This window comes from Chelonia mydas, chromosome 16 (genome assembly GCF_015237465.2).
Source record: "Chelonia mydas isolate rCheMyd1 chromosome 16, rCheMyd1.pri.v2, whole genome shotgun sequence".
Lineage (NCBI taxonomy): Eukaryota > Metazoa > Chordata > Testudines > Cheloniidae > Chelonia > Chelonia mydas.
Window position 1 is genome coordinate 16135371 of NC_057857.1, and position 24681 is coordinate 16160051.

The 24681-nt window shown below is 51.3% G+C and overlaps 1 protein-coding gene across 9 annotated transcripts in view; it reads right to left on the minus strand.

Moving 5' to 3' along the window:
• Positions 1-24681, minus strand: part of RALGDS (ral guanine nucleotide dissociation stimulator) — a 98481-nt gene that overhangs the window by 8102 nt on the left and 65698 nt on the right. For all 9 annotated transcript variants that reach the window (XR_005222548.2, XM_043530114.1, XM_037879860.2 and 6 more), the window contains 8 exons: positions 9440-9550; positions 7044-7237; positions 5220-5294; positions 4449-4642; positions 3753-3874; positions 3368-3583; positions 2511-2614; positions 1793-1877 (listed from right to left, as the gene is read on the minus strand). Coding sequence is in view for 8 of the 9 variants with exons in the window: in XM_043530114.1 (XP_043386049.1) it covers positions 1793-1877; positions 2511-2614; positions 3368-3583; positions 3753-3874; positions 4449-4642; positions 5220-5294; positions 7044-7237; positions 9440-9550 (1101 nt within the window). In the remaining variant the exon portion in view is untranslated. The remainder of the gene's footprint in view (positions 1-1792; positions 1878-2510; positions 2615-3367; positions 3584-3752; positions 3875-4448; positions 4643-5219; positions 5295-7043; positions 7238-9439; positions 9551-24681) is intronic.

A 24681-nucleotide genomic window follows, 5' to 3' on the forward strand; every position in this document is an offset into this window, starting at 1 on the left:
CCCACAAGGGGAGTTAAGCTGGTATAGCGAGAATGGTTTAAATTCGCACCCTACCTTATACCAGTATAGAATCCCATGTGGACAAGACCTCTGTCTCTATGGGGGTGGGAACATGATCAAAGCTGAGCATTCATGCTATAAACAGGAGGAGTCTCACCCGATATGAGTCATGCTGCCCTCCCCTCATCTCAATCTCTCTCTCCGTCTCACACACACACACACACACACACACGTACATATTAATAGCTCATCAAAGGGATGTTTTGTTCCCTTTTGGATTTTGTGATCTCAGCCCCAGACAGAGATGGGATGCAACGTCCAAGTGAACGCCCTGATGCGGAGATGGACATTTCTATAGCAGCATTTTACAAGCTTTGGGCCTGAGCCCGAGGAGGGCTGAGCACTCACTGCTCACACTAAAATGAATCAGTGGGACTCTGGATAGGCTCTCTGTATGTGCAGGGCTGCTAAAATGCAGCCACCTCTGGGGCAGAGCAGCCACCTGGTGCACAACATCCTATACACACCCCTCTGATGTTGGGATTTGACCCTGTGGCCACAGGCAGCCAGGCGATTCCAGCGCAGAACCATTAAGCCCAGCCCTACATGGAGCCAGAATGAAAGCTCCATACATGACATTGGGCAATACAGTAACAAGCAGGCACTAATACTCTTTTCGCACCCACTGCATACTTGTGTAAGGCTGCTGCCATCAGCCGGGTTACTCTTGTGCCATGGCGGTGTGAACGAGAGCAGAATCAGGCCCACTAGAGAGATTTTCAGATGCAGTCTTGGTTTGGCCACCAAGTCGGCTACTTCCTTTCTAGGCAGCTAACAGGCGGGGGCGGCTGCCGCAGTGCTGGCTGCACACACTAGACCAGCAAGCGCTCATATATGAGAGAGAGCACCAGTGTGTGCATGCGCAAGGAGCCAGTCCAGGAGTTCACCTCACAGCCGGCATCTGGCATGGGCTCACACAGCCAGAGCTCCTTTACCTCTGTTCCAGGGAGATAAGGGGAGGGAATCCCTCTGCAGACACTCCTCTCTCATAGATAAGCCTCTCCCCTACTTATCTTCTGCCCTCGCTGGGGATTTCCTTGCTGCCAGAGCTGGCTGCAGCCCAAGCCCAATCAGAGCCACGCTCAGCAGTCCAGGCTGTCAGCATCAGCCATTCACAACATGCCGCCTTGCTCTGCCCCTTTCAGACTTAAAGGGAAACTGTCCAGTTGGAAGTTCTGGGCCAGACCTTCAGCTGATGTAGTTCCACTGAAGATCCAGCGATTTACGTAGACTGAGGATCTGGCCCATGAAAAACTAGTTTCCCTGTGTGCATTATAAACACTGCCTGACAGTTAAAACTGGGGAGGATTCTACAAACCACATGCCCCTTTCTCCCTTCATCTTGGGCAGCCGAAATAGCCCAGTCAGTTTCAAGTCTCTCACTTCCTGACACTCAGGTCCTAGCAAAAGGCTGCAACATCAGAGATGCAAATATTTCAGAGGAAATCCTCATTTCGGTTTTAAAATCACCCACACTCCCATATACATTCCCATTGGGTGTAGAGCGTGCAAAAAGTTTGTGTGTGCACACTTAGTGTGTCTGTAAGGGGCAGGCTTTAAAGATCATGCAAGACCTCTAGCAACTCATGGTATGTGCTGCTATAGACTTCACTACCCGTTCCCATTGCTCCACACATCCTCACTGCAGACTGGGCAGCATCAGAGTAAACTCCCATCCCACCCCCGGTTCAGAAACAAGCCCATGTGTAGAGAGACTCTGAGCTCCTGGTACCTTAATGAGAAGCTCCCGGCTCAGCGAGTGGTTGTTCTCATCCGAGAAGATTTCCGACAGCTCGTGGAAAGTGCGGAAGCTCTCCCTGTTCGGGGCGAAACAAGGAGGCATCAGCACCAGTGTCCCCATCCCATTTGGGGCTGTCTTCCCCTCTTCTTGTGCAAGCCTATGCCCCTTTCTAAGCCCCATGCTGCTAGTAGACCACGAGTCCATTTCATTCTCCAAATTTCCACTTCCCCAAAACACCAGCTTGTATCCTGGATTCTTTCTTAGGCGATGGAGAAGATTTTCCCAGCATGCCTTGGGAGAATGGCCATTCTTCCCCTTTGGCTCGCAGATTTATTGGCCTCATTTGCCTGAGAATCTGCCTGAAACATTCCCTTCCAGGCTGGTCCATGCCCCTGGGAAGGACCCAGCTGATCACAGCTCTAGTGGGTAGTTCTGCCATTTTGGAGGGTATCCAGGAATATTTTACGTGTGGGATCTACCGTAGTTTCCTCATGCTGATAAGACAGCAAAATGTCTTACATTGGTCCCTGGCTTTCGGGCACACTCCAGGAGGAGAGCTGGTGAAATGATCACAGTGCCATCTGCACGATCACCAGGCCTGGCTATAGCCCTGGGACGTGAGTCAGACAGCGTTACAGCTTGTGGCGTAGATGGGAACCCCCAAACTATGCTAACACTCCGGCCATGGGACTCAAGGGGCTGCACTCACCGTGACACCTCGTCCCAGGTCTTCTTCAGCCTGTGAACCGCGTTACACTGCAGGGCGGAGAGGATGGCTCGGAGAGAGGAGAAATTCTTTAGGATGCGACACTCCTGAGGGGAGACAGGGAGGCAGCAAGGTTTAATGTTAGTTGGAAAGATGGCAGCCAGGCAATGGTTATTGGTTTCCCCCTTTGGCGATGGAGATGTTTAGGGCCAAATCCTCAGCTGGTGTAAATCAGTGCAGCTCCACTGAAGTCAGAGCTATGCTGATTTAGCACAGCTGGGCAGCTGGCCCCTTAGCATCTCGAGTCCCATCTGCACCCTCCCCTCCCTGCAAACCTTTTTCAGGTAGGTCCTAGCCCAGGCTTAGGCCCCTCAAACGGGGGTCTCCCTTCACACAGACAAGAATGGGCGACTTTAGCTCTACAGAACCGCACTGGCCGAGTTTTCATTCTGCAGAATCAAAAGTCCAAGGCAGAGGGATGTCAGAGCTGAACCCCACTTACTCAAACCCACAGATGATGGGGGTTCAGTTTGGTCCCCCTCAGCCATGGGCTCCTTGGAGAGGGATCTAGTTTTCTAGTGGGGGCATGGTAGGTGGGACAGGGACAGGGAGTTCCTGCCATTAGTTACAATTCTTATCCCCATTCATAAGGCTTTATAACGGGTATCATTATCCCCTCTGTACAGTGGGGGAAACGGAGGCCCAGGAAGTTGAGACTTGCCCAGGGTCGCAGAGCGGGGTTTGAACCCCATCCCAAGCCAGTGCCCTATCCACTGGGCTACACTGCTTCAAGCACCAGCAAGGGACATCCCAGAAAGACCCCACTGGGCAACGGCTGGCATCACAGAGGACAGTCCTACCCGAGCCACTTCAATCCACCGCTCCACCACTTTGGCCCTCTGCTGCGGTTTGAGGGAACGGTCCCCCAGGCACGTTGCGATGACACAGTTGGTGACGCTGTTGAACTGGGAGACGGTGGCGCGAATGGTGGGGGCCAGGTGCTCTTTGCCCTTCTTGTCCCGCTGGGACCAGATGCAGCCCAGGCAGTGGTAAGGCACCACTTTCTTAAACAGCTCCTGGAAGAGAGAGGGTTGGAGACGGGTCTCTCGAGGGAACTCTGAGCAGGGAACGTGCAAGCAGGAGAGCGAGAGCGTGACAGGCCCTGGCAGACAGTAGAGAGCGCACGGGCAGGACCCCAAGCACATGGGCAGAGCACTCAGTGCCAAGGCAGCAGCCAATACTCACAGCATCCATCAGCGTGAACTGCTCAGCCACCATCTCTTGGGAGAAGGCGAGGAAGTCTGGCTTCCCCTCCCCCAGCCCGTTCTCCTCCACTATCCGGAAGGTGCAGCTGGTCTGGTCCGCAGCTGAGAAAAACAGGGGGAAAATGACAAAGGGACAACCCTCCATTCCTCAGTTACACACTTCACCCCAAATACAGACACCCCACATCACAGCCAGACCCTTCCCCCTAACTCCCCTTCCCACATCCCGATACACAGCTCGCTCTCCCCTCCCCCTACACAAACAGACACGCTCACACCCCTCAGGCCACCCATCTCGTACAGGCCAGGAGGGCGCACGGAGGTGCCTGCAGGAACTCCCGCCCACTGCAAGGAAAGCCAGCATCCTTCCCCAGACTGAATCCGCCCAGGGTCATTTACAAACTGAACTCCCCTTGTTGTGGGCACGAAGAGGTCCGAGGGGCTCGAGAGGGCAGGGCAGAACAGAACGGACTCATTTAAAGGTGGATTCATTCGGCTTTGGTCATGTGGCAGGTTTTTCAGCTCTGGAGATCCTCCGGGGTGCTAACCCTCCTCCTTTCCACCCAGGCCCCGTCGACGGCCCTCACACGCAGTTCTCCTCACAGGCATCCCTGGGGAAGCCCAGGACACACACCACACAGAGCACTAAGGGGCACGGGGAGGAAGCGCCGCTCACCGTCTGCCTCTGCCTCGCTGTGCTCCTGCTGCTGGAACTGGGCCAGCAGGATCCGTGCTCTCCGCTCCAGGTCCGAGCCAGGGATGTTGTGGCGCACGTAGGAGATGAGCTGCTTGAGGCAGGCGAAGTCTGGGGGCTTGCGGAAGTCTTCAGAATACTGGTCCAGCCAGGCGCCCAGGATGGAGGAGATGGTGCTGGGGAGAAGCAGACGGACAGACTGGCTGTTAAAACTGGGCATAAAGTGACACCTGTGTGCAGGCGCGTGCCAAAGTGTACGTATGGGTACATGTCTGACGGCTGAGCGCCCACATGCCCAACAGCCGAGAGCCAACATCCCCCAAATGTCCTAACAGAGCTGCAAATGCACTTGCAGCAGCAGCAGCAGCATCACATTGTTAACCTGTGGAACTCACTGCCACAGGATATTACAGCTCAACAAATTGGACCTTGACAGGCAAGGACACATGGCCTAGCAGTTAGAGCAGGAGACAGGCTCAGGAGACCTGGATTCTATTCCTGGCTTCTTTCCAAGACCCACCCAATCCGAGTTCCCAGTTTCTGACTCGATCCAAGTCCCAGCCCATCTCAGCCCAGCATTCTCCCTGCCTGTATCCTCCTAGACCTAATTCCACAGCACACAGCCCAGAGTGGATGGTCCTTTGGCACCTGGAGAGAGTTCCATCCATGAAGAGAGCAGAGGGGCCAGGCAGACACATTCCCTCCCTGCCCTGGTGCCGAGTGGAGGGCTCATGGCAGCAGAGGTACGCTTACTTTTTCAGCTCCAGTCTCTCATCCACAGTGTGTCTGGTGTGGTCCCCATTCATCTGGACGTGCAGTTTGCCGTACCTGACAAGGGGATAACAATGAGCCAGTTAAACCACACACCCCTGGGCAGTTGCCTCTCCACAGCTACCCTGCTGGAGCAGGCAGGCATCCTTCACTCTGGATCTCTTCCCAGCATACCGCCCGCCCCCGGCCAAATGAGTCCTACCCCCTGCATGGAGTTTGGGGACTTACGAGGCATTTCAGCCAGGGCAGGGTTCCGAAGACACCTATATCCATGCACTCCTGCCAGGGGCCTTTCAGGAGCCTGTTGCCAAGCCAGGAGGGGCAACTAGTACCCACTGCGGACTCTCAGGGTTGCCTTAGGATAGGACTCTGGATTTCAAACTGTGGGGGACGACAGGAGCGGCCCATGTCCCATGCACACAGGGACAACTACCCTAAGCACCCACGACAGGTCGCCCTTTCCCATGCACACCCTGCCAGGCAAAGAGAAGCTGCATCTGGCAGGCAAAAGTCACCGGCTTGTTCAATGAAACCGCTCCAGTTTCAGAGTTGGACAGCTTAGCCCATGTCTCTATGACTCAGCCTGGTGCCAGGGAAGGGTTAAGTGGCACTGCATCCATGGGTATCCCCTGAAGTACCCGCACTGCTTGAGACAGCCTACAGGGCTGTCACGTCTGGACAGCATTCTCAGAGGCGGTACTTCTGGGAATGCCATTGTAACATCCACCAATCAGTGTTCTCACCCCCACGGTGATGCTCCTAGAGTATTTCAATGTATAATCAACCAGGTGCATTATAGAAGACAGAGGGCCACCTTCTCCTAAAGCAGCAGGCACTGGCCACGGTCAGAACAGGGTACCCAGTGGGATGGACCTGGCTTTGATCTAGGAATGCTGAGACCCGGCACCGAGGCAGCTCTGGGCATTTCACAGACTCATTGGACTGGACTGGCCCTTTGAGAGGGACAGCACAGGCATGAAGAGCAGAGTTCACACTGCCTCCCCCCTGCTGTAGTCATCGCATGGCCCATAAGGGCCCCCCCCCACGCAGAGTGCAATGCCCGGACAATCCCGGGAGTATACGTGCTCCCTGGTATGCACTCCCGCTAACACTGCCCCCATTGTTCCGGCGTCCTGGCAAATGCGCTGTGCTAGGGGCACAATGAAAGGCTGCCTCCGGAGGGGGTGGGGGCGATACAGCTCCAGTTACAAACAGCAGCATTAAAAAGGACTCAAGGTTGGGGACGCTAACATCTCTGGAGAAAGCAGGAGCAGCTCTCCTAGCCTGGCTTTCCACACAGTACTGGGATGTGCCCTGCTCCACCTCCTGTCGGGCTTGGAAGGCCCTGAGCACAGGTGGGCTGAGGGAAGGGCAGAGCTGGTCGATCCGGGACTACACAAAGACTTCCACTCCCAGCTATGGGCCTCGGGGCGGGGCGGAGAGACACGCTACATGGACTATTCCATACCTGAGGCTGTAGCATGGCTGAGGAGTACCCCACCACCCCACCCCCCACTCAGTCTGCATGAGGGGAGAGGACCCAGCCCAGCCAGAGTTTTGAGGCTGGAATGGGGGCAGCTCCCCGCTAAACCCAGAGGGGCCCCCCCCAAGGAGCAGCTGTGATGTGGGGTGCTGAGCCATGGTCAGAGTCAGGCATGAACCCACACAAGCAGGGCCCGGAGGAGAGAACTGCATGAATCGCCTGTCTGGAACATGGGGGTCTGGGGCACAGGAGGGACCGTGGCACGGATAGGGCACAGACTTCCACCCCCCAGGGGCACCACAGGGAGGGAGGGGCAGCATCACCTGTTGAGCAGCAGGTCTAGCACTTGCTTGGTGGTGGCGAAGGCCCGGTACGTGCACAGGAAGATGGTGACGTAGGTGGAGTCATTGCCCTTGAAGGCTGAGACCAGATACTCCACCAGCTTCTCCAGGGTCCCGGCTTTTATTGTCCGCACCTTACATGTCTCGTAGAGGTTCAAGGCCGACTCGTTCTCGAACTGGAGGTGGGGGATGATGGACGGCGTTAGGCGGAGGACAGAGAGAGGAACACGAGCGCAGAGCTGAGGACACACACACACACAATCACTTCCCTAATGGTCCCAGGGCACCTCTCCCTTCAGGGCGCTATGGGACGGTGTCCCAGTGCAGAGCAGCGCCGGAATGGGCACAGGACAAATGCGGACGTTGTGCTGGTTCTTGCTACGCCACTGAATCCGTCACCAGTGGGTCACTTCCCTGGTGTGGACAGGGACTCAGTCCAGTAAAGCCTGAGTAGCTTCCCCAGGAGCTTCTTCAGCATTCGATCAGGCCAGGGCAATGCTCCCGCGATGGGCCTACTCCTTTAAGCATGATCGCAAGCATGGGCTCCACAGACAGGGAGGACACAAGGGGTGGGGATGGGCAACCAAGTCCCTTTGGAAACCAAAAGGCTCAAGAGCTCCGCCCCCTTCCTAGGGGCCTTGCGTCTCCCCCTAGCCTGGGCACTTGGAAAGCTCCATGCAAGGAGATCCTGCTCAGCGCACATGCATTTGTGAGAGCTGCAGCTCTGTTTAGTGACCCATGGGAGGCGCTGCTCACAGAGGGACAAAATCAGAATTGGACCGGCACATGTGTCCAGGCAGGTCTGGCTAAAGACTCACCATGACACTCCTGGGGGGGGGGACGGGGGACTACCCCAATTTTACAGGAGGGGGGGGGAACTGAGGCAATGAGAGGCCAAGCAACTCGCCCAAGGCTACAGAGGGTATCAGTGCCAGGATTAGAACTGAGGTATTCCTGGCTTCCAGCCCTATGCCCAGTCCGCCCCTCTACTGACAGAGCAATCTGTCCCAGTGGGGAGGTGCCCAAGCGGATCCAACTTGGTATGCCCTCCCCATTCCCACACCCCTGGTATCTGCTATCCCTGCTCAAGCAGACAGAAGGGCTGGCAACCCTGGCTCCCCATTGCCCACGGCCTGAACCTGCCTGGCTCAGCTCAGGAAACAGAAAGTTAAAGAGAAAATAATAGGCGGGGAAGGGCAAAATGAGGATCTCCAGCAGCCGCCTCTTCCTTCCACTGGCTTCAGGGCTCCCACATGGACTCTGCATGAGACACACCCACCCGCGGGCAGCAGGGAAAACCAGGCCTGGAGCTTTTATGGCTCCGGGATCCTTCTCTCAGAGCTCCCATGCAGGGGTTGCCCATCCGCTCTGCCACTGGAATGTGATGGAATTGGACAGCCGGAAACAATAATACCCAGCGCTGCATTCCTGCGGGCCTGTCTGGTCCCCCGGCCCCATGCCAGCTCCCGGAGGGGAGAGGCTTTTTGTTGGCTGTGTCTGGGTTGGTATGAGAAGGACAAAAAGGATGTCGGCTTCCTCCAAGACAGGCTGTTCAGTAGGAGAGAGCGCCTCTCTTAACCCCTTCTTCTCCAGGGAACAAAGCACCAGATCCCATTGAGCATGGAGCTCCCCAACTCCCACAGATTTCAGCGGGAGATGTGTGCTCGGCCCTTCCCAGGAGATTGGGGCCCTATTCTGCAAAGGGCAGCCTAATTTGCATCCCTCCCAATCCCTTCCTGATGTGCAAGTAATCACATGACTCCTCCTGCCTCCCCAGGGTCAGGCACCTTCTCCTTCCAACTCTGGCAAGGAGTCAGACAAGGATTTGAACTCTCCCATGCACACTCAATCCAGACACAGGGCCAGGTGCTGGTGAGTTCTTGGTAGGAGACCCCAAAATGGGGATGCCCAGTTTAATGCCCAAAGCAGGAAGAGGATGAGGCACATGTGAGCATGTTTCATCAGGCCGTCCTATTGGGGGGTCACCCCCAGCCCGGACCTGCAGCTGGCAAATCAAAACATCTGTGTCCACGTTGGCTGGGGTGCTTCATCCCCTCACCCTGACTGCTGCATGCCCATGATCCCCAAGCCAGCCACCTGCCTGCATGCAGCACAATGAGTGCCATAGTGGGTGCAGCGACAGGCCTGGAGAGGGAAAGGATGAATGGATCTCCCGGCCGCTGTAGGAAACACTGCCCCTAGCACGCTAAGAACTGGACCTGTGGCTTATGTGGCATGTGCCCACTTACACCTGGACCCATCCTGCTGGAACCACGACACCCCAAAGGCCACCTGCTGCCATGCTCGGAAGGCACAAGGAGAAGCGAGCGTGGGGAAATCAGCACACAGAGGGCAAAGGGAGGCTGGGCCTAGCTTACCCCGAGCCATCGCTGCCCCTTGTTGGCTGTGTGGTGGAGCTGCACCTTCCGGAGCGATATGCTGTAGATCACTCCGTCTCCCAGCTCTTCTCCGATCTCCTGCGTGGAGCTCTGCCATGGGGAGAGGAAACAGCGCAGTTACCTTCATGGCACGGGGGATTTAGTCCCGGGAATGGCTGAGAGGCCAAGATGGTGACAATTGCATATTTAAATATGAAAATCAGGAGGCATCAGTCCTGGGGGCAGGGGTAGGAAGGTTTTTTGGGGGAGCAAAGCCTACAGGCACTTCCCTTCTAATGTAAGAAGAGCCCTAGAGTGCTGTACCGGGGGGGATTCTACCTACCTACAGTTAGGCATCGGTAAGGGGGGCGCCTCCTAATGCATCAGTGTTTCAACAGCAGCACAAGCACTGGGAGAGCCAGCCCAATAAGCTGGTCACTCAACCCCCTGTCCTGCAAACTGTAGGAGAGCTGAACCCCCAAAACTCGCCTCCTCCCCAAAATGCAGGGGGGCCAAGGGCCAAAAATCACAGCCTCGAGCTCTTGGGACACAGCCGCTCCCACTGCCTTTAGGGTGCCCAGCCCCTCTGCCAGTCAGGCCCAAGGTGCCTGACGCTGATCAGAGCAAGAACCCCAGAAGCAGCTAACATTTCGGCAGCATTTGGGGCTAGGTCGGCAGCGTTCCCTGGTGGGTTTTAATCTGGGAGCTAGTGCTCCCAGCTGCCAGAACATAGTAGGCCTGCTCCAGTTGCTCTCCTTTCCCTGCCTGGGCTGCTGCCCATTCCAGCCCCTGGAGCACTTCCTAGTGCCTCTGGTAACCGCACAGGGGAACACCATGCTCTGCCCTCTGCTCCTCACCGATGGGCTGTGCAATCACAACACACGTAACAAACAAACCGTCACAGTGAAACCAATCTGCACTGGAGCGAGGGATCGCATCTGTGGTAGGGAACCTGCTCGGGAGACGGCATCCAGCAGGGAAGCTCAGACACAGGGAGAGCCTGCGAAGTGGGCTTTGGATACAGACAGGAGAGGCTGAATTACCGCATCCACAGGAGGCGCTGCAGTGACACGCCACTGACTGGTTTGTCCCCAGCCATTTCTAATGGACTCATCACCAGGGCATCCAGGTACCAATATTTTGCCCTTCTCTTGATGGCACCTTCTACAGACCCTGAAGTGCTTTGCAAATACTAGTGTCAGGGGTTCCAACACCGAACGTGAGAGGGATACGTGCCAGGATCCCCTTTGTGCAAAGGAGGGACCTGGCCTACATTCCAGTGCCCCCACATTTTCAGCGTGGCGGTTCTTGAGTGCCCGACCAGAGGTGCCTGGTGCCCCATTCTCAGAGGCGCTCAGCACCCATAAGTCCCGCTGAAGCCAACAGCCCCTGGCACGGCTGAACAGCAGGCCTTTGTTTTCTCAAGCAGAGCACCCGAAATTAGCAGTCACTGGGAAAATGGGGGGCTAAGTGCCTTGCACCTAGGCCATACAGGAGGGCTACAGCTCCGCTGGGAATCAAATCCACTGGCCCAACTGAACGTCCTAGAGCTCATCCAAAAGACCATTCTGCCCCGCACAGAGAAAGGGCTTTTGGGGTGGGGTGGGGGCGAGGAGTGGCAGTTTACGCCTGACTGATCCTGAGGCCTGGACTGGTCCAGTAGGCTGGTTGGGCAGCTCTGATGGTTGCTCTAACTTCTGCCTGCTTCCCCAAGCTCCCCTCCAGCTGGCATAGCTGGCACGGCAGCTGCAAAGCATCCTTGAACTGGGCTCTAGGCCTCCAGGCCAATGAGGCCAATTTAGCTCCATTACCCACAACGGCTCCACAGAAGCCTATGGCCCTTCCTCCCTACGGCTTGCTGAGGCAAAACTCCCTCTAAGAGGATTTATCTGTATCCTCTTAAAACACTGGGGGATCACTCCCTCTCCGCCTTTTCCTGCCCAAAATGGCGAAACATGTTGACATACAATAAACCTGCCACTTGTCCTATGGAGAACACACCTAACAGCGATACCTGGCTAAGCCAGTTCAATGGAGAGATTTACCCAGGGGAGGCTCGCAGCCAAGTCCCTCCTGTGTACACACAGCACATCAACAGAGAGAAAGCCGGGCTGTGACACCGCAGAGTGAGCAAAGGAACAAGAGGAACGGTGGCTAGCAACAGCCCTCCTAGTTCCCGTGGGCGATGCGCAACGGGCTTTCTCAGCCACTGAGGTTAACGGACACACCCCAGGGGTGGGTTTGGCCCAGTCAGACACCGCACTTTGGTTTATGAACCATAACACATGCCCGCGAAAAGACAGGAAAGCCGCCCTGTGCGGCCACAGGGACCCCTCGCGCCACTGTTTATCTAACCCGGGCTGGCCGCTCACCTTCGCGCGCCTTGGAGGGGAAAACACAAACTTGATGCAATACCGGGGTTGAGTGCATGAAGCAAACGGGCTGGCCCCAGCCTAGTGGGCAGCGACCAGCTCCTGTAGCAGCCTGCCTGGCTCCCAGTTTCCAGCTGAAAAGCTGAGTTAGGCAGCCGGCTCTGAGAGCCTGTTGCTGAGGAGACGGAGACACCTTGTGCTGCTACAGAAACCCATCCAGTGGAGAGAACAGCCCGGTTTCCACAGGAGCAGGATCTGACCCCAGTCAGCTGCTCCCATGCTGGAACCCCGCCTTCCTACTCAGACACAAACTGATCCCAGCTGGTGGTGACTGCCACTGCATGGATTTAACCTGGGCATTGGATTGGGGTAGACGCTCCCTGTAAGCGAGCTCTGTCTGGGGAAGAGGGAGTCATGCAAATGGTGGGTCTGCTGGGTAAGGGTCTTTCCAGGATTTCTGCAAAACCTGGAGTTCTCAGCCATGGAAGTCCCTTGGCTTCTCCAGCAGAGATTGCAGGAAGCATTTCCATCATAAACCAACAAACCAAGCCACCCTGAACCAATCCCTGCAGGCAGCCATCTCCATCATAGCTACAGACGGCGGAAACGATTCCCTCCGCTCCACCCCCCATTGACTTCACAAGGCATTAAACTTCCAAGCTTAGGGCTTGTCTACGCAGAGAGTAATTCAGGAATAGCTATTCCTGAAAAACTCCACATGTGGTTGTGCTTGTTTAGCTTCAGGAACAAGAACAAGCCACACTTATTCTGCAATAAGAATGTCCACACAGACAAGGCCTTAGATGGGGATCAGTGAAATGGGAACGTGGTTAAGTATGGGCGTCTGGAACACACACATGCTCCTCTGAAGTCAAGGCATAACCCTTACGATAGTGTTAATTATACCACAAATCCTCACACCCATTCTTAGGCCCAGTCTGCTTAAAAAGAATGCCAAGAAACGCCTTTTAAAAACCATTTCAGCCAGATGGGTTTGTCCCAAATTGTTGATGTTTCCACAAAAAAGAAAGACAATGTTTCCTGTAAATTTACACCCTCAGACATGCAATTTTCCCACCGGATCAGCCTATTAGTCCCTATTCTCTAGGATGGCGACCACCAAATGCTTCAGAGGAAGCCAAACCCTGCTCCCACAAAAGGACCTATCCCATTGCACAGGGACACACATGGAGTTGGTCGGTTTCTGCTTTGCCACTTGTGCAATCACCATAATCTAACCTGTGGAGCAAATTCTGCTCTCTAATTACACTGGTGTAAATCTGGTGATAATCGGGTTCCTCTGGATTTATGGCCTGATCCTAAGAGATGCTGAGCAGCAGCTGTACCTCCCAGCAAAGTGAACGGGGATCTGGAGGTGCTCAGTACCAGTCAGAATCAGACCCTTAATCTGGTATAACTAAGAGCAGAGCTTGACTCAGCCGCTATAAATTCCTGATGCAGAATTTTGAAGGACTGCTAAAACTGAATTCACCTAATTAAAATATAAACAGACATATATTGGCAAGTACAAAATTTCCAGTGTTTAATCCATGAATCACTAACAGAGTTGCCATGCAGCTGAAAGGGAAAGCAATGTTATGACTCAGCAATCAATCCCACTCACGAGTTCCATGTCACATGCAGATGGAATACCCTGTTTTGTCACATATATGTGCAAACTCCATTTCCTTCCTACTTTGAGTCCTTCTGATTCAGTTATTTTTTTCCCCCCGATGACTTTTGCGATACCCTCTTGACAAATCATGCACAAAGTAAACGGATATCCGATGGGTATAGGACAGGCACGCACCGAGGGCCTGGTGGGTTGCTAGGATGGGACTCTATTAAATATTAAATCTTTATTCTTGGCATCAGCTTCCTCTTTCCTCCCCATTTTTTCCTGCTGATTGTGCGTTCTGTACATGTTGGTCAGAAACTAAGGAAGCAAAACAAAGCAGAAACACAGAAGCAGCTAAGGCCCAAACTGACATCTGCACTAATATTTCCCAGTGCATTTCCCCCCTACTCTGCAATTTAGCAGAAACAGAACAGGAAGTTCGACTGGGAATGAGGCGAGATCTAGTGGCTTGGCAACAGGCTCCTGAAAGGCCTCCGAAACAGTGGCAAACAAGTTTGGTTTTTTAACTTCTTTGAGATGAGTCAACTAAGGTGAAGGAGGAGAGGAAGTGTGTGACTTAATTTAAGTGTGGGCATGACAAAGCCACTGCAGGTGAGATACAAACAATTAACTCACAATTACCAAGGCCTAAGAGTTAACTCATGTGCCCATTAGTTCACACTTAGCCATCAGTAAATACAGATAATGAACTGTTATTAAAAAGGTATCAGCCTGCAATACAGGTGACAGAGAAGCTATTTTTACACTGAGGCATCCTAGACAGCATCTGGATTAAATAATAAGACTCTGCACTTCTCTAACACCTTCCAGCTGGGGAACACAAATGCTTTACAAGCCTATTACTGTTTATTATTTGAGCTTAAGTGAATGATACCTTGCATCCTTCCCCAAGAGATACCATCACCCTGTTTACACAGATAGGAAAAAATAAGGCACTGGAGCTGTTACTACCACAGGGTAGATCTGGACGCACAATTCCAAATAAATGCAGCTACTCCAGCGGCAGTAGAAGCGGAGGCTGCCGTACAGGCCAAGACTCAAGTGTGTTTTACCATCATCTCATCTAACCCTGTCTACAATTCACCTGCCACCAGTGGCTCTGCACCTGCTGAGAATTAACAGGCTGAGAATGCTAGTCTAGACAAGATTAAGGACCTGGTCCAAAGCCCATTGAAGTCAATGAGAGTCTTTGCATGCAATGGTCGAACTTTAAGTGACTCAAGGGATGGGGCTCCCGTCCCTTCCTTTGGGGAACTACTCCACAGCTTGCTCCATTTTGTACAACGGACTTCGGATCAAAACGTAGGTGACTTTTTCAAGGTCAGTGAAAGTAAGATTTCCGGTGCCCCATTCTAGACGGTGCTCACTCATTGATAACTTGGGAAGAGTCCTTCAGAGAAAGCCAAGAAGCTTCCTCTAGAAATCTGTTCCACCTATGCCCCTTTCCCCCAGGGTTCACACAAGCCCTGAGTTAGGTTTCCCTCATTCACTGAAGCAGAAGCCTGGGTTCATCAGGATGAACTGCAGTTACTTCTGGGCCTCTTACATAAGCCACAACATGTGTCCCTGCTTGAAAGGAAACAAAAAACCCCTCTCTAGTTAGAGAAAAATAGCTTCCTTTCTGTGAATCGGACACAAAGGCAGAAGCTCCGCCTTGTTCTGCTTGTCTAAAATAAGAATAAGCAACGCAAGAGGTTTTCTTGGGGGGATTTCCATGCAATGCCAGAGAACGGCAATACAAGCAGCAGAGTTTTGTTTTCCCCACCCCTTGGGACTGTCCTCCCCTCACCATCTACACACAGGGATATAAGCCATATCCTTTCAAGTGCCATGCTCAGAATGTCCTCGAGAGGGGCCATCCTACTCTGATTATTGTGCCAACCCCATCCCCGTGGTATCCAAGGGCCAAGGACACGGGAAAGATGCCCTGTGTTACAACATACCAGGTCTAGATTACTGCTAGCATGGGCCTTGGTAGACAAGCAACTTAAGGTGCCAGGAATGTAGGACACCCATTTAAGGTACCAGTAGGGCACCAACTGCACCTGGGGCACCATGTAGGGCCAGCCTTTCTGAGAAAGCACCACAAAAGGCAAAAACCTCACGGATGCCCATTGAGCTAGAACTTTGCCCCTCAGGCCCTGCTGTTGTCTATTCTCCAGGGGCAGGGTTTCACTGTGCAGAGAGATGGGGTCTTCACAAACACTGAGGCAGAGGTGCTTTAAATCAACCCCCTTTCACCCATTACATCTTTGTTAACACATAACCAGGGAGGGAGCTTTGGAGAGACCCAGCAACACTGAGCTGATGGTCACTGGAGCCAAGATGGAGCAGTCCTTTGGAAGCTGAATCTGCACTGGGTGGTGGGAGCAGATGGGGAGAACAGCAACAGGCTCAATCTAACCACACCCTGAGTGGTGTGAAGTCCTTGCATTCGCTTCCTCTGAAATCCAATGGGAACTGCAGGTGCCCCACCACTGCCAAGACACCGCATGCCACAATACAGGGCACACACACACTTCCACAACTCCCTTCATCCCTGGTTCTCAAAGCACAAACGTTGAACAGCACCTTACAATCCCCCTGTGAGGAAGGCAGGCATGATCACCCCCATTCTACAGATAGGGAAACCGAGGCACAGAAAAGTAAAGCAGCTGTGAAAGGAACCCAAAGATCCTGACTCCCAGTCTCCTTCTCCGGTCTCACTGACTGGAAGGGGAGACAGGGCCAACCTCCTTTACTGTGGGTTACCAAGCCCACTGTAGCCTCCAGCGGCTCCATCCCTGAGAGCTAATCACTCAAGCATTAGAACAATAGTGTCAGGAAGTTAAACAGATGGAGATGTATTCTTCCAACTCTATAGAGTCTCTGCCTTCCTTCCTTCCTGTCCCTGAGCCACTTCAGTCAAGGAACAATTCCAAAGCCCTATTAAAAAGTAACTACAAAGGGGAAAACAGGAAAGGCATGGACCAGGGGCCAGAAGCTAAACTTGAATGGGGGTGGGGGAGCAGAGGAGAATGGTTTCCCCCAAGACATGGGAGCGGCCAGTCACCCCATCAGCTGCTTGGCTTTGCAGGTCAGGATTTCCTGACACACTTAATGCATATTTTGTTTTACTTTAGGCATTAAGAGCGGAAAATTGCAGTCCCTGGCCCCAGCGGAGCCAGCCTGAGCTACCGGACCTGAAGGACCAGTATTTTCAATGGCTTTAGAAACCTCAAGTTGCCCCTGACTGAAATCAAGATCTGGGAGATACCCATGAACCCCTCCTCTGTCGGGAACCAATGCAGGCATAATCTCCAGTATTAAGTCCAGTCGAATTTTAAGTGACTCGAGGGATGGGGCTCCCGTCCCTTCCTTTGGGGAACTATTCCACAGCTTGCTCCATTTTGACCAAGATTCTCCAAAGTGACCAGTGGTTTTGGGGGCCCAACCTGACACACATTTAAGGGGCCCAATTTTAAGGTGGGGGCGGGGAAGTAGGCCCTTTTAACGGCATCTCAAGTCAAGACACCCAAAATCACTAGGCCCTTCGGAAAAACCTTGGCCTGAGTTACTAAAATCCACACTCATTGTTTTGGCAGAAGAGAACCCCAATGGCATGGGGGTCTGTTACAAGGGAGTCTTTGCAACTTGCACAAGTGAGTCAGTGGCTGGGGATTAGGAACTAAACCTCTTCGTTCCAGACACGAGGCAGTACAGGGAGACGGAGTTCTCCTCTGGTCTGGTTTCACTTCTAAAGGGGGTTTAAAAAAAAAAAAAGCCACACCCACACCTCTTTGCTGCACACAGTCTCCTCATCCGCTGGCGATAACGGGCTGGATTTAAAGGGGTGCTCAGCACCCACCAAGTCCCCACCGCTTTCAGCTGGAACCGCAGGACTCAGAGCTTCTGAAACTCAGGCCCTTTACATGGAACACACAGGAGAGTTGCACTCCACAGTGTGAAAGCACTGACTGAGTGAGACACCGGGGCGCTGGATTTAATCCAAACCCCACATCTCTGAACACAAGAATGTACGACAGCCACTTGTGCACGCAGACAGCAGAAAAACTACACGGACAAGCTTCTACAGAGGCAGGACTTCCAAGGACAGACAGGCATTCTGGGAACAGCTCCTTTTCTAGGGTGATGGAATTCATAAGAAAACTCAGCCCTGCACGTTTCTCCCTCCACCCAAAAGCTCGGGGCAAAAAGCACCCAGCCAACACAGCAATTTCAGCCCTTGCTTCCACATTTCTGAGCTTTCTGTTCTTGTTAACTTAAGCTTGCATTTCCACAAACTATATACAGAGGCAGCCACGCATGGCCACATGCTGCTCACACACGAGGGCACAGCATAGGGCACAAGGAAGAGGAACCAGAATGTCACTGTGGGTGGCCCTTAGTACACAAAACAACAATAGGTATCACTGCATCGGATTAAACAGAGAAAGTGTCTGACGGTAACTCACTCCACTTCAGAAGGACTCAAACGACGTAGATCTGACCCCCAAATGCAGGGATGTGGTGCAGGAGATGGAGAGAGAGAGAGAGAGAGGTCCAGAGATGGAAGTGTCTAGACACTATAGTAATGGGTGCATTTGATATGCAACAACATCATTACAACTTAGAGACGAATCAAAACCATAATGATTTTTCTGTCTTCTTCCAGCCATGCCTCAGGGGTGGGTTCCCAGGGAGCCAGTACTTGACCCATGGGTTTGGTTTTTTGGCAAAAATAAGATCTGCCCAGCAATGATTTGAAAACCAAGAAAAAGCTACCTGCATTTTTAACCATCACTATTCGCAGCCTTGATAGGCCAGAACTAGAACCACTTATCTGTCCTCAGTCCCGCTGCTAACCTAGGAACATGTATAATTAAAATGAGAGCCAGGTAAAAAATAACCCTGGTTTGGAGGCCTGTGGGGAGTACACAAGGGGACTGAGCTTACAAAAAATCAAATATTTTAGTGTTTTGCAAAAATTAAATCTACCACTTGATTTTAGAAATGAGCAAAACGAACTCTGACAGACTAGAGAATTAAAGGTTCCGTGTTTAACCTGGATGGAAAAAATCTCTGCATTGAAAGCATGAACCCAAAAGCTTGTCTTTTTCACCAACCAAAGTTGGTCCAATAAAAGATATTACCTCACCCACCTTCTCTCGTGAATATAATAGAAATGCGTCCAGCAGAGGTAATTATTTATGTTATGGCAGTGCACACACATGACCAGGGCCCCTTTGTGCTACACATGGTGTTCAAACACATAGGGAAGACAGAGTCCTTGCACCGAGGAGTTGAAAAAGCAGAAAAGGTTTTATTCCTCTTTTAATCTATGAATAAGAACTAGGTATCAAAGGATGAGAGATATCAATTTTAAAATCTTGAAGGCTATGGTAACCAGAAATATTCATAGATAGATATTTTTAGGTCAGAAGAGACCATTATGATCATCTAGTCTGACCTCCTGCACAACGCAGGCCACAGAATTTCACCCACCATTCCTGCAAAAACCTCACAATTTACTTCCTTTGTTTAATAAACCTCTTAGTTTTAAATGCAAAATGTATTTTGATAAAATTTTTTCTCCTTATATATCCAGCACATTTAAGGAAGTTTTATTTAATAAAAAAATTAAAATATATCTTTTGTGCATTGAATTTGAATTTCCATCCAAACAGAGCTTGACACTAAATCACAAGTATGAAAGCTATCATTCACCATTTTTTATCATAAAAAATGTAAAAGTTAAGAATCTGGGGGAAAAAAAAAACAAAAAAACCCCAAAGTCAAGCTATATAATTGTTTAAATAAATGTGTACAGAAATAGTGTAACCTTCTGGTTAGCAAAAAGAAGCACCAATTTTAGTGCCAAGCTTATTAGTTGCAAATCAACATGTTTTAATGGTTACCAACCAATGAGAATCAACCTCTCTTTAGGGAAATAACTGAAGTACAAATGCAAAACACAATTAAAATTGATGATTTAAATCAACAATCAGGAAACCTTGATTTAAAGCATGATTAAAATTGGTGCTTTAAATTGCTGTGATTTAAAATGAGTCCACGCTGGTTTCTAGCTGCCTGTTGAGCTCTTGGGACAGGAGTGGAATGGGGGGCTTCTCTCCTCTTGAGGGATTAATCCTCAACCCTCTCCACAGGGGCCAATCCATTCTTCTCCTATCCACGCACCATTCCAGAGCAGCCACTCACTGCAGCTCCACTACTCTGTAAATAGCTGCCTATTCAATAATCCACCAGCTTTAGCTTGTAACTCATCAGTTGGCTGCAGTTCAAACATGTTTTAGCTGTGCGATTCCAATCTCACTTCTGTTTTTTCCACACACGCCCCCACCTCCCACTCCACTGGATGCCTTTAATGCAGACCTGGTTACTAAAGTGGCAATAAAGATCAAGTCAGTGTTTGGGACTGGCAAGAGGAAACAAGGATCTCTGTGTCAGTGCTAGCATCTCTAAGGCACAGACATTCTCTGCTGATGAAGATGACTGCCAAGGGATCTGACCTTGCCTGTACACAAATTAGCACTGCTTTACTTTAGCCGGTGCAAGGCCCTGTGTGGACACGCTTATTTCAATTTAAGAGGGGCTGCTCCTAACTGACTTAAGCTAAACCAGAGCAAGCCACACAAACTCAAATAAGAGTGTCCACACAGGGATGTGCACCAGTTTAAATAGGATTACATTCAGATCTTAATTAATCTGGTACAAACTCTCTGCCTAGGCAAACCCTAAGAGTCAAGAACTCTGGCATTTTAAGAGTCCTGGTGACCCCAACTGCTTCTCTTGGCAGTCATCAAATCGCTTAGGAAAACATTTTCCAAAAAAAGCACGCACTAATTTCAGGTGTCCGACTTGGGGCATGCATGGACTTTGTTCAGAGGTGATGAGCTCTCAACTCCAGCAGAAACCAATGGGCGCAGCTGGTTCTCAGACTTCTGCAAGGTAGGCTGGTGTATGAAAAAGGGGGGCAGCCAAAGTGAGTGGGCTATTTTGAAAAGTCAGCCAGAATCTCTCTACCTCAGCTTCTTCCCCTTTTACAGGGAGGAGGATGTCACAAGGTCCTAGATACCCAGATTCGTTTGCACCCTTGTCTGGATCAGCCATTGCACCTGCACAATGTAACAGCACTGAAGCGGCTAGCGAAGGGTTCCCCAAAAGATATTTACAATCCCCAGACACCCCACCGAAAGTCTATGGCCTAAGTGCTCTGCAAGCTGCAAACCCCAGCCCCACCACTGATCCGCATGGCACGGCAGGGTCAATGCACTCAAGTAACCCAATTCAATGCTGCTACTGTATTAATTAAGGCAGAGAGGGTCTCATTGTACCGTCTAGCCAATCAAAAAACCACCCTCTCTCTCTCCCTAGCTTTCTTTTTGTTGTTGTTGTTGTTGTTATTTAGGGTGACCCAGTAAACAGCTGAAGTAGAGAAAATGCAGGAAAGGTCCACTGAATGGAGCGGCCAGCGCGGGGCTGTTTGTGAAAGGCAGGGAGAAAGAAAACGAGGGCTTTTGTTCTCCGGCCATGCTCGCCGCCCCCGATTCCGGACACAGCTGACGCATGACTCTTCCATTTGTTACTGCTGTGCTTTCTGGGTTGTTCTGCACCGCGTGAGGGGGTTCAATCCCCCCCACCCCCAGCCGCTCCCCACAGCCTTCTGACTACCCAGATTTCATGACAGAGCCCTATGCTGCAGTGTCTCCTTCGGCTCCACCACCGTGAAATGGGAATGTGCCTGGCAATGTTGATTAGTTGGAGATTTTCCTCTCAGATGGTTACCCTCCCAGCCCCCAGAGTCGGTTCTGCCATGGGGGGGTGGAGGGGGAGGAGAAAAGAGAGCTGGAGGGGAGGAGACCTGACAGCAAGCGCTTCTGCTTTGTAATTAGGAAAATCTCATATTATTGGGACTGCAGAGATGGCGCCCACAGGTCGGTAGGTGCTTGCAATCAGGAAAGAGAGTCACAGGCCAACAAGTTGACACCTGGGAGCTGAACATCAATATCTGGAATTAAAGCCGCCTGGTTTTCACAGGTGCTGAGCTACTGAAGACGATGGGAGCTGAAGGTTCTCAGCACCTTTGAGAATCAAGTTACCCTCATTTAAGGGCCTAATCTGTGCAGCGAGCAACCTAACTGGTAAACACCCAGGTCAGAACATTCTGACCACAGTTCCTGCCCGAAAGGGTCCAAGGGCCCAACCCTGCATACACTGCTGAGAGCAGCCCCAGCGAGGTGGAGAAGAGTACCCAGGCTCTGTGCCCTCAGCGCACAGGATTAGGGCAACATCAGGGCTTGAGAATGGTCTTCTCTGCTACCTGCCTGAACATAGTCCCTTGATCCCCCTCATCCCTGCTTGGCCAGCACTGCATTTGTGGATGCATAGCCTGCAGCACAGCCCACCCCAGCACCACCCAAAAGCTGATCATTTGGCGATGCAGCCAAGAAATCCCCTGTAACACGAAGATTTAAAATCAATATCCTAGGCTATATGTCCTAGGGTGAGGCAGCTTCTGCCCAGGGGCCATTTCCCCTGCCCTGAGCTAGCACTTTTGAAGCCACGTTCTGGGCAGGACAGCAGCACATTACAGATATTAGGGACCGCCTTTCAGTCATGTTACCAGAGTACCTGCAGCTCCCATTGCACAGAAAATCAAATAATAAACACTGAGCAAAGTCAGCTCATCCCTAGACGCAGCAATTTAACAAGCCACTGCAGACACATGCTGGTGGGCTAACTGGTCTGCTCCTCCCACTCAAAAACTTTCCAGAGCTGGATTAGCACTCGGTTTCCCTTTGCGGAGCCTCATTCACCTGCTCCGGATTACCAGCTCCCCGCCGCCACAGAGACTTATCCCCTCAGTCTGAATTCCAAGCCACGTTCCTGTTTAGAATGATTTCTCTAGGGCAAGGACTGCTGGAGGGGCCTCAGCAGCCCCAAAACAACAGCTGTTGGGATCCGTAGGCAACATCCACCGTCACTGCGTAAGCACTGGTGTGCAAGAGAGGCAGAGGTTCCTGCCTTCCACCCACAACTCTTTGGGTTTCAGGGGCTGAGCGGAAGGAAGGACCACCCTGAACTGTCCCCTCTCGCGACACCAGAGCTTTGTGGGGAGGTTCTGAACTCTCTAGCACCCCATCCACTTTCTCTGTTCACCTGCATGGGATCAGACTCCGGGCCCTGGAAAGGACTGGAGAGGAAATTACTTCAGTGCAATAAAAGGCTGTTACAGCACTGATGGCCCAGATCCAAAGCCCCAAGAAGTTCTGACAGCTTGGAGAAGATGCAACTCAACAGCCAAGCATTCAGGGGCTTCTCTGCAGGATGTCCAAAGCTTCCCAGGCTCATTCAGACCCATCTACACATTAGCAGAGATGGGTCTGAATCCACTCCAGGGCCAGACACACTCAAATCTGGGGGGCATTCAAGAAAATCCAGAGATGAAAGTTATGGCACAATCCAACATGATCAGAAACACTGCAGGGAACAGGGGCTTAGTTACATCACCCTGCCAACAGTAAGCCATAGCGATGTCCTGAGTCATTTAGATGCTCGCAGAAGCGAGAGAGAGGCCAGTGCCTACACTAAGCTAAGCTGCATTGTGATGACCAGGACGCCATCACTAAATGACATCATCAAGAGACAGCCAACCAGCCACAGAGCTGCAAACTAGCAACAGGCAATGGTGCCGCACCATCCATCCAGAGGCTCCAGCCAAGGGATTTAAACACCAGAGGCAAGAGAAAAGTTTAACCAAAATACCCACTTTCAAAAGTGCAGCTGAGTAAAGACAAGCAGGAGGAAAGTTCTGTTGTTTGACTAAGGCAAACCAAACAACAGCCTTCCCCTGCCCTGCTTTCAGTGACACTCCTGGAAACTACATGGAGAGCATTTGGGGAAAGATCAAGTCAATCCTGGCCTTACTCACTATAATAGCTACATCCTGCAAATCCTCATTTCCCATTGACTTCAACTGGAATTTGGTGCATGGAGCCAGACCCTGCAAGAGAGAGGGGCCAAAGGCAGAACCATTTACCCAGACCTTTTTGAACTTTATAAGGGTTCAGATAAAACAAACCTAGAGCTGAATTACCCCAAGTTTTTGGCCTGAGCTGAAAGGTTCAGCTGGATCCAAGTTTCCTCAAAGTTCCAGGGGTTTGGAGTCAGGATTTCAATTTCAGTTCCCGTCTACAGTTTTGGCTCCAAACAGTCTTGCTTTGTCCAGCTTCACTAAGAGAAGGAATTTGTGTGTACACACACGCACATACATGTTCCCTGAAGTTAATTCAGGTTAAAAAAACAAAACAAACAAATCTATTAAACTGAAAACATCAACCTCAAACAGGCACCCGGAGCGGACTCTCAGGTTTCGCGTCACTATGGAAACACGTTCACTATAAAGAGAGGGGAAATCTCAGTGGTTTTGCTCTGTCATATAGAAAGACATTCTGTATTACGGGTAGGGAACACTTTAAAAGCCAGATTTCCATACAGGCATTCTGCTCAGCTGTTATTTGTTAAAATGTGGTTAACAGAGAGAAAAGCAACTCTAAAAATAACACCTCAGCATTCCAGATTAAGTCACCACCATTGACTTTCCTATTAAATCTGCTTCGTTTGCAAGTCAAAACAAAATTTTTCTTCTCTCCCCCACTCTCCCAAATGCCAGCACTGAAAGCTCAACCTTGGTGAATGGAAATTTAAGCTGTGTTTTTCCTGCTTCCTACAGTATCAGCAGCATCAAGGACTGAGAAATCAGAATTTAGCCGGGCAGCTGCGTTCATGGTGCACGATTCAGAAAGCACCCAGGAGCCAATGTGAGCAGTAAGAAGAGGCCATTACCCTCTGTACAGTCACATTTCTGAGATGAACCCAAGCAAAAGACCAGCTGAGTAATAAAAACAAACCCACTGTTGTTTAGTTATGCAAGATAAATATGCATTACACATGCATGTATGCCAGCTCAAAGCTCTGACAACACTCTGACAATGCCAGCTGTTACGTTACTGCTGCTCCTCAGGTATGTTTGGTAGTTATTTAATGCCAAATAACTGTCCTGTTAAAACCAAAACAAACTGGAGCCCTGGGGACACATGCACTATGTTCATTAACTAATTAGCATTTGCATAGCACTAAAGGAAAAGAAAGCCATAGACATGCTCCATGTTATTGCCAAGTTACAGTTACTATTTTCTCATACTGCAGTAGAGCCAGAGGGTTCCGGACAC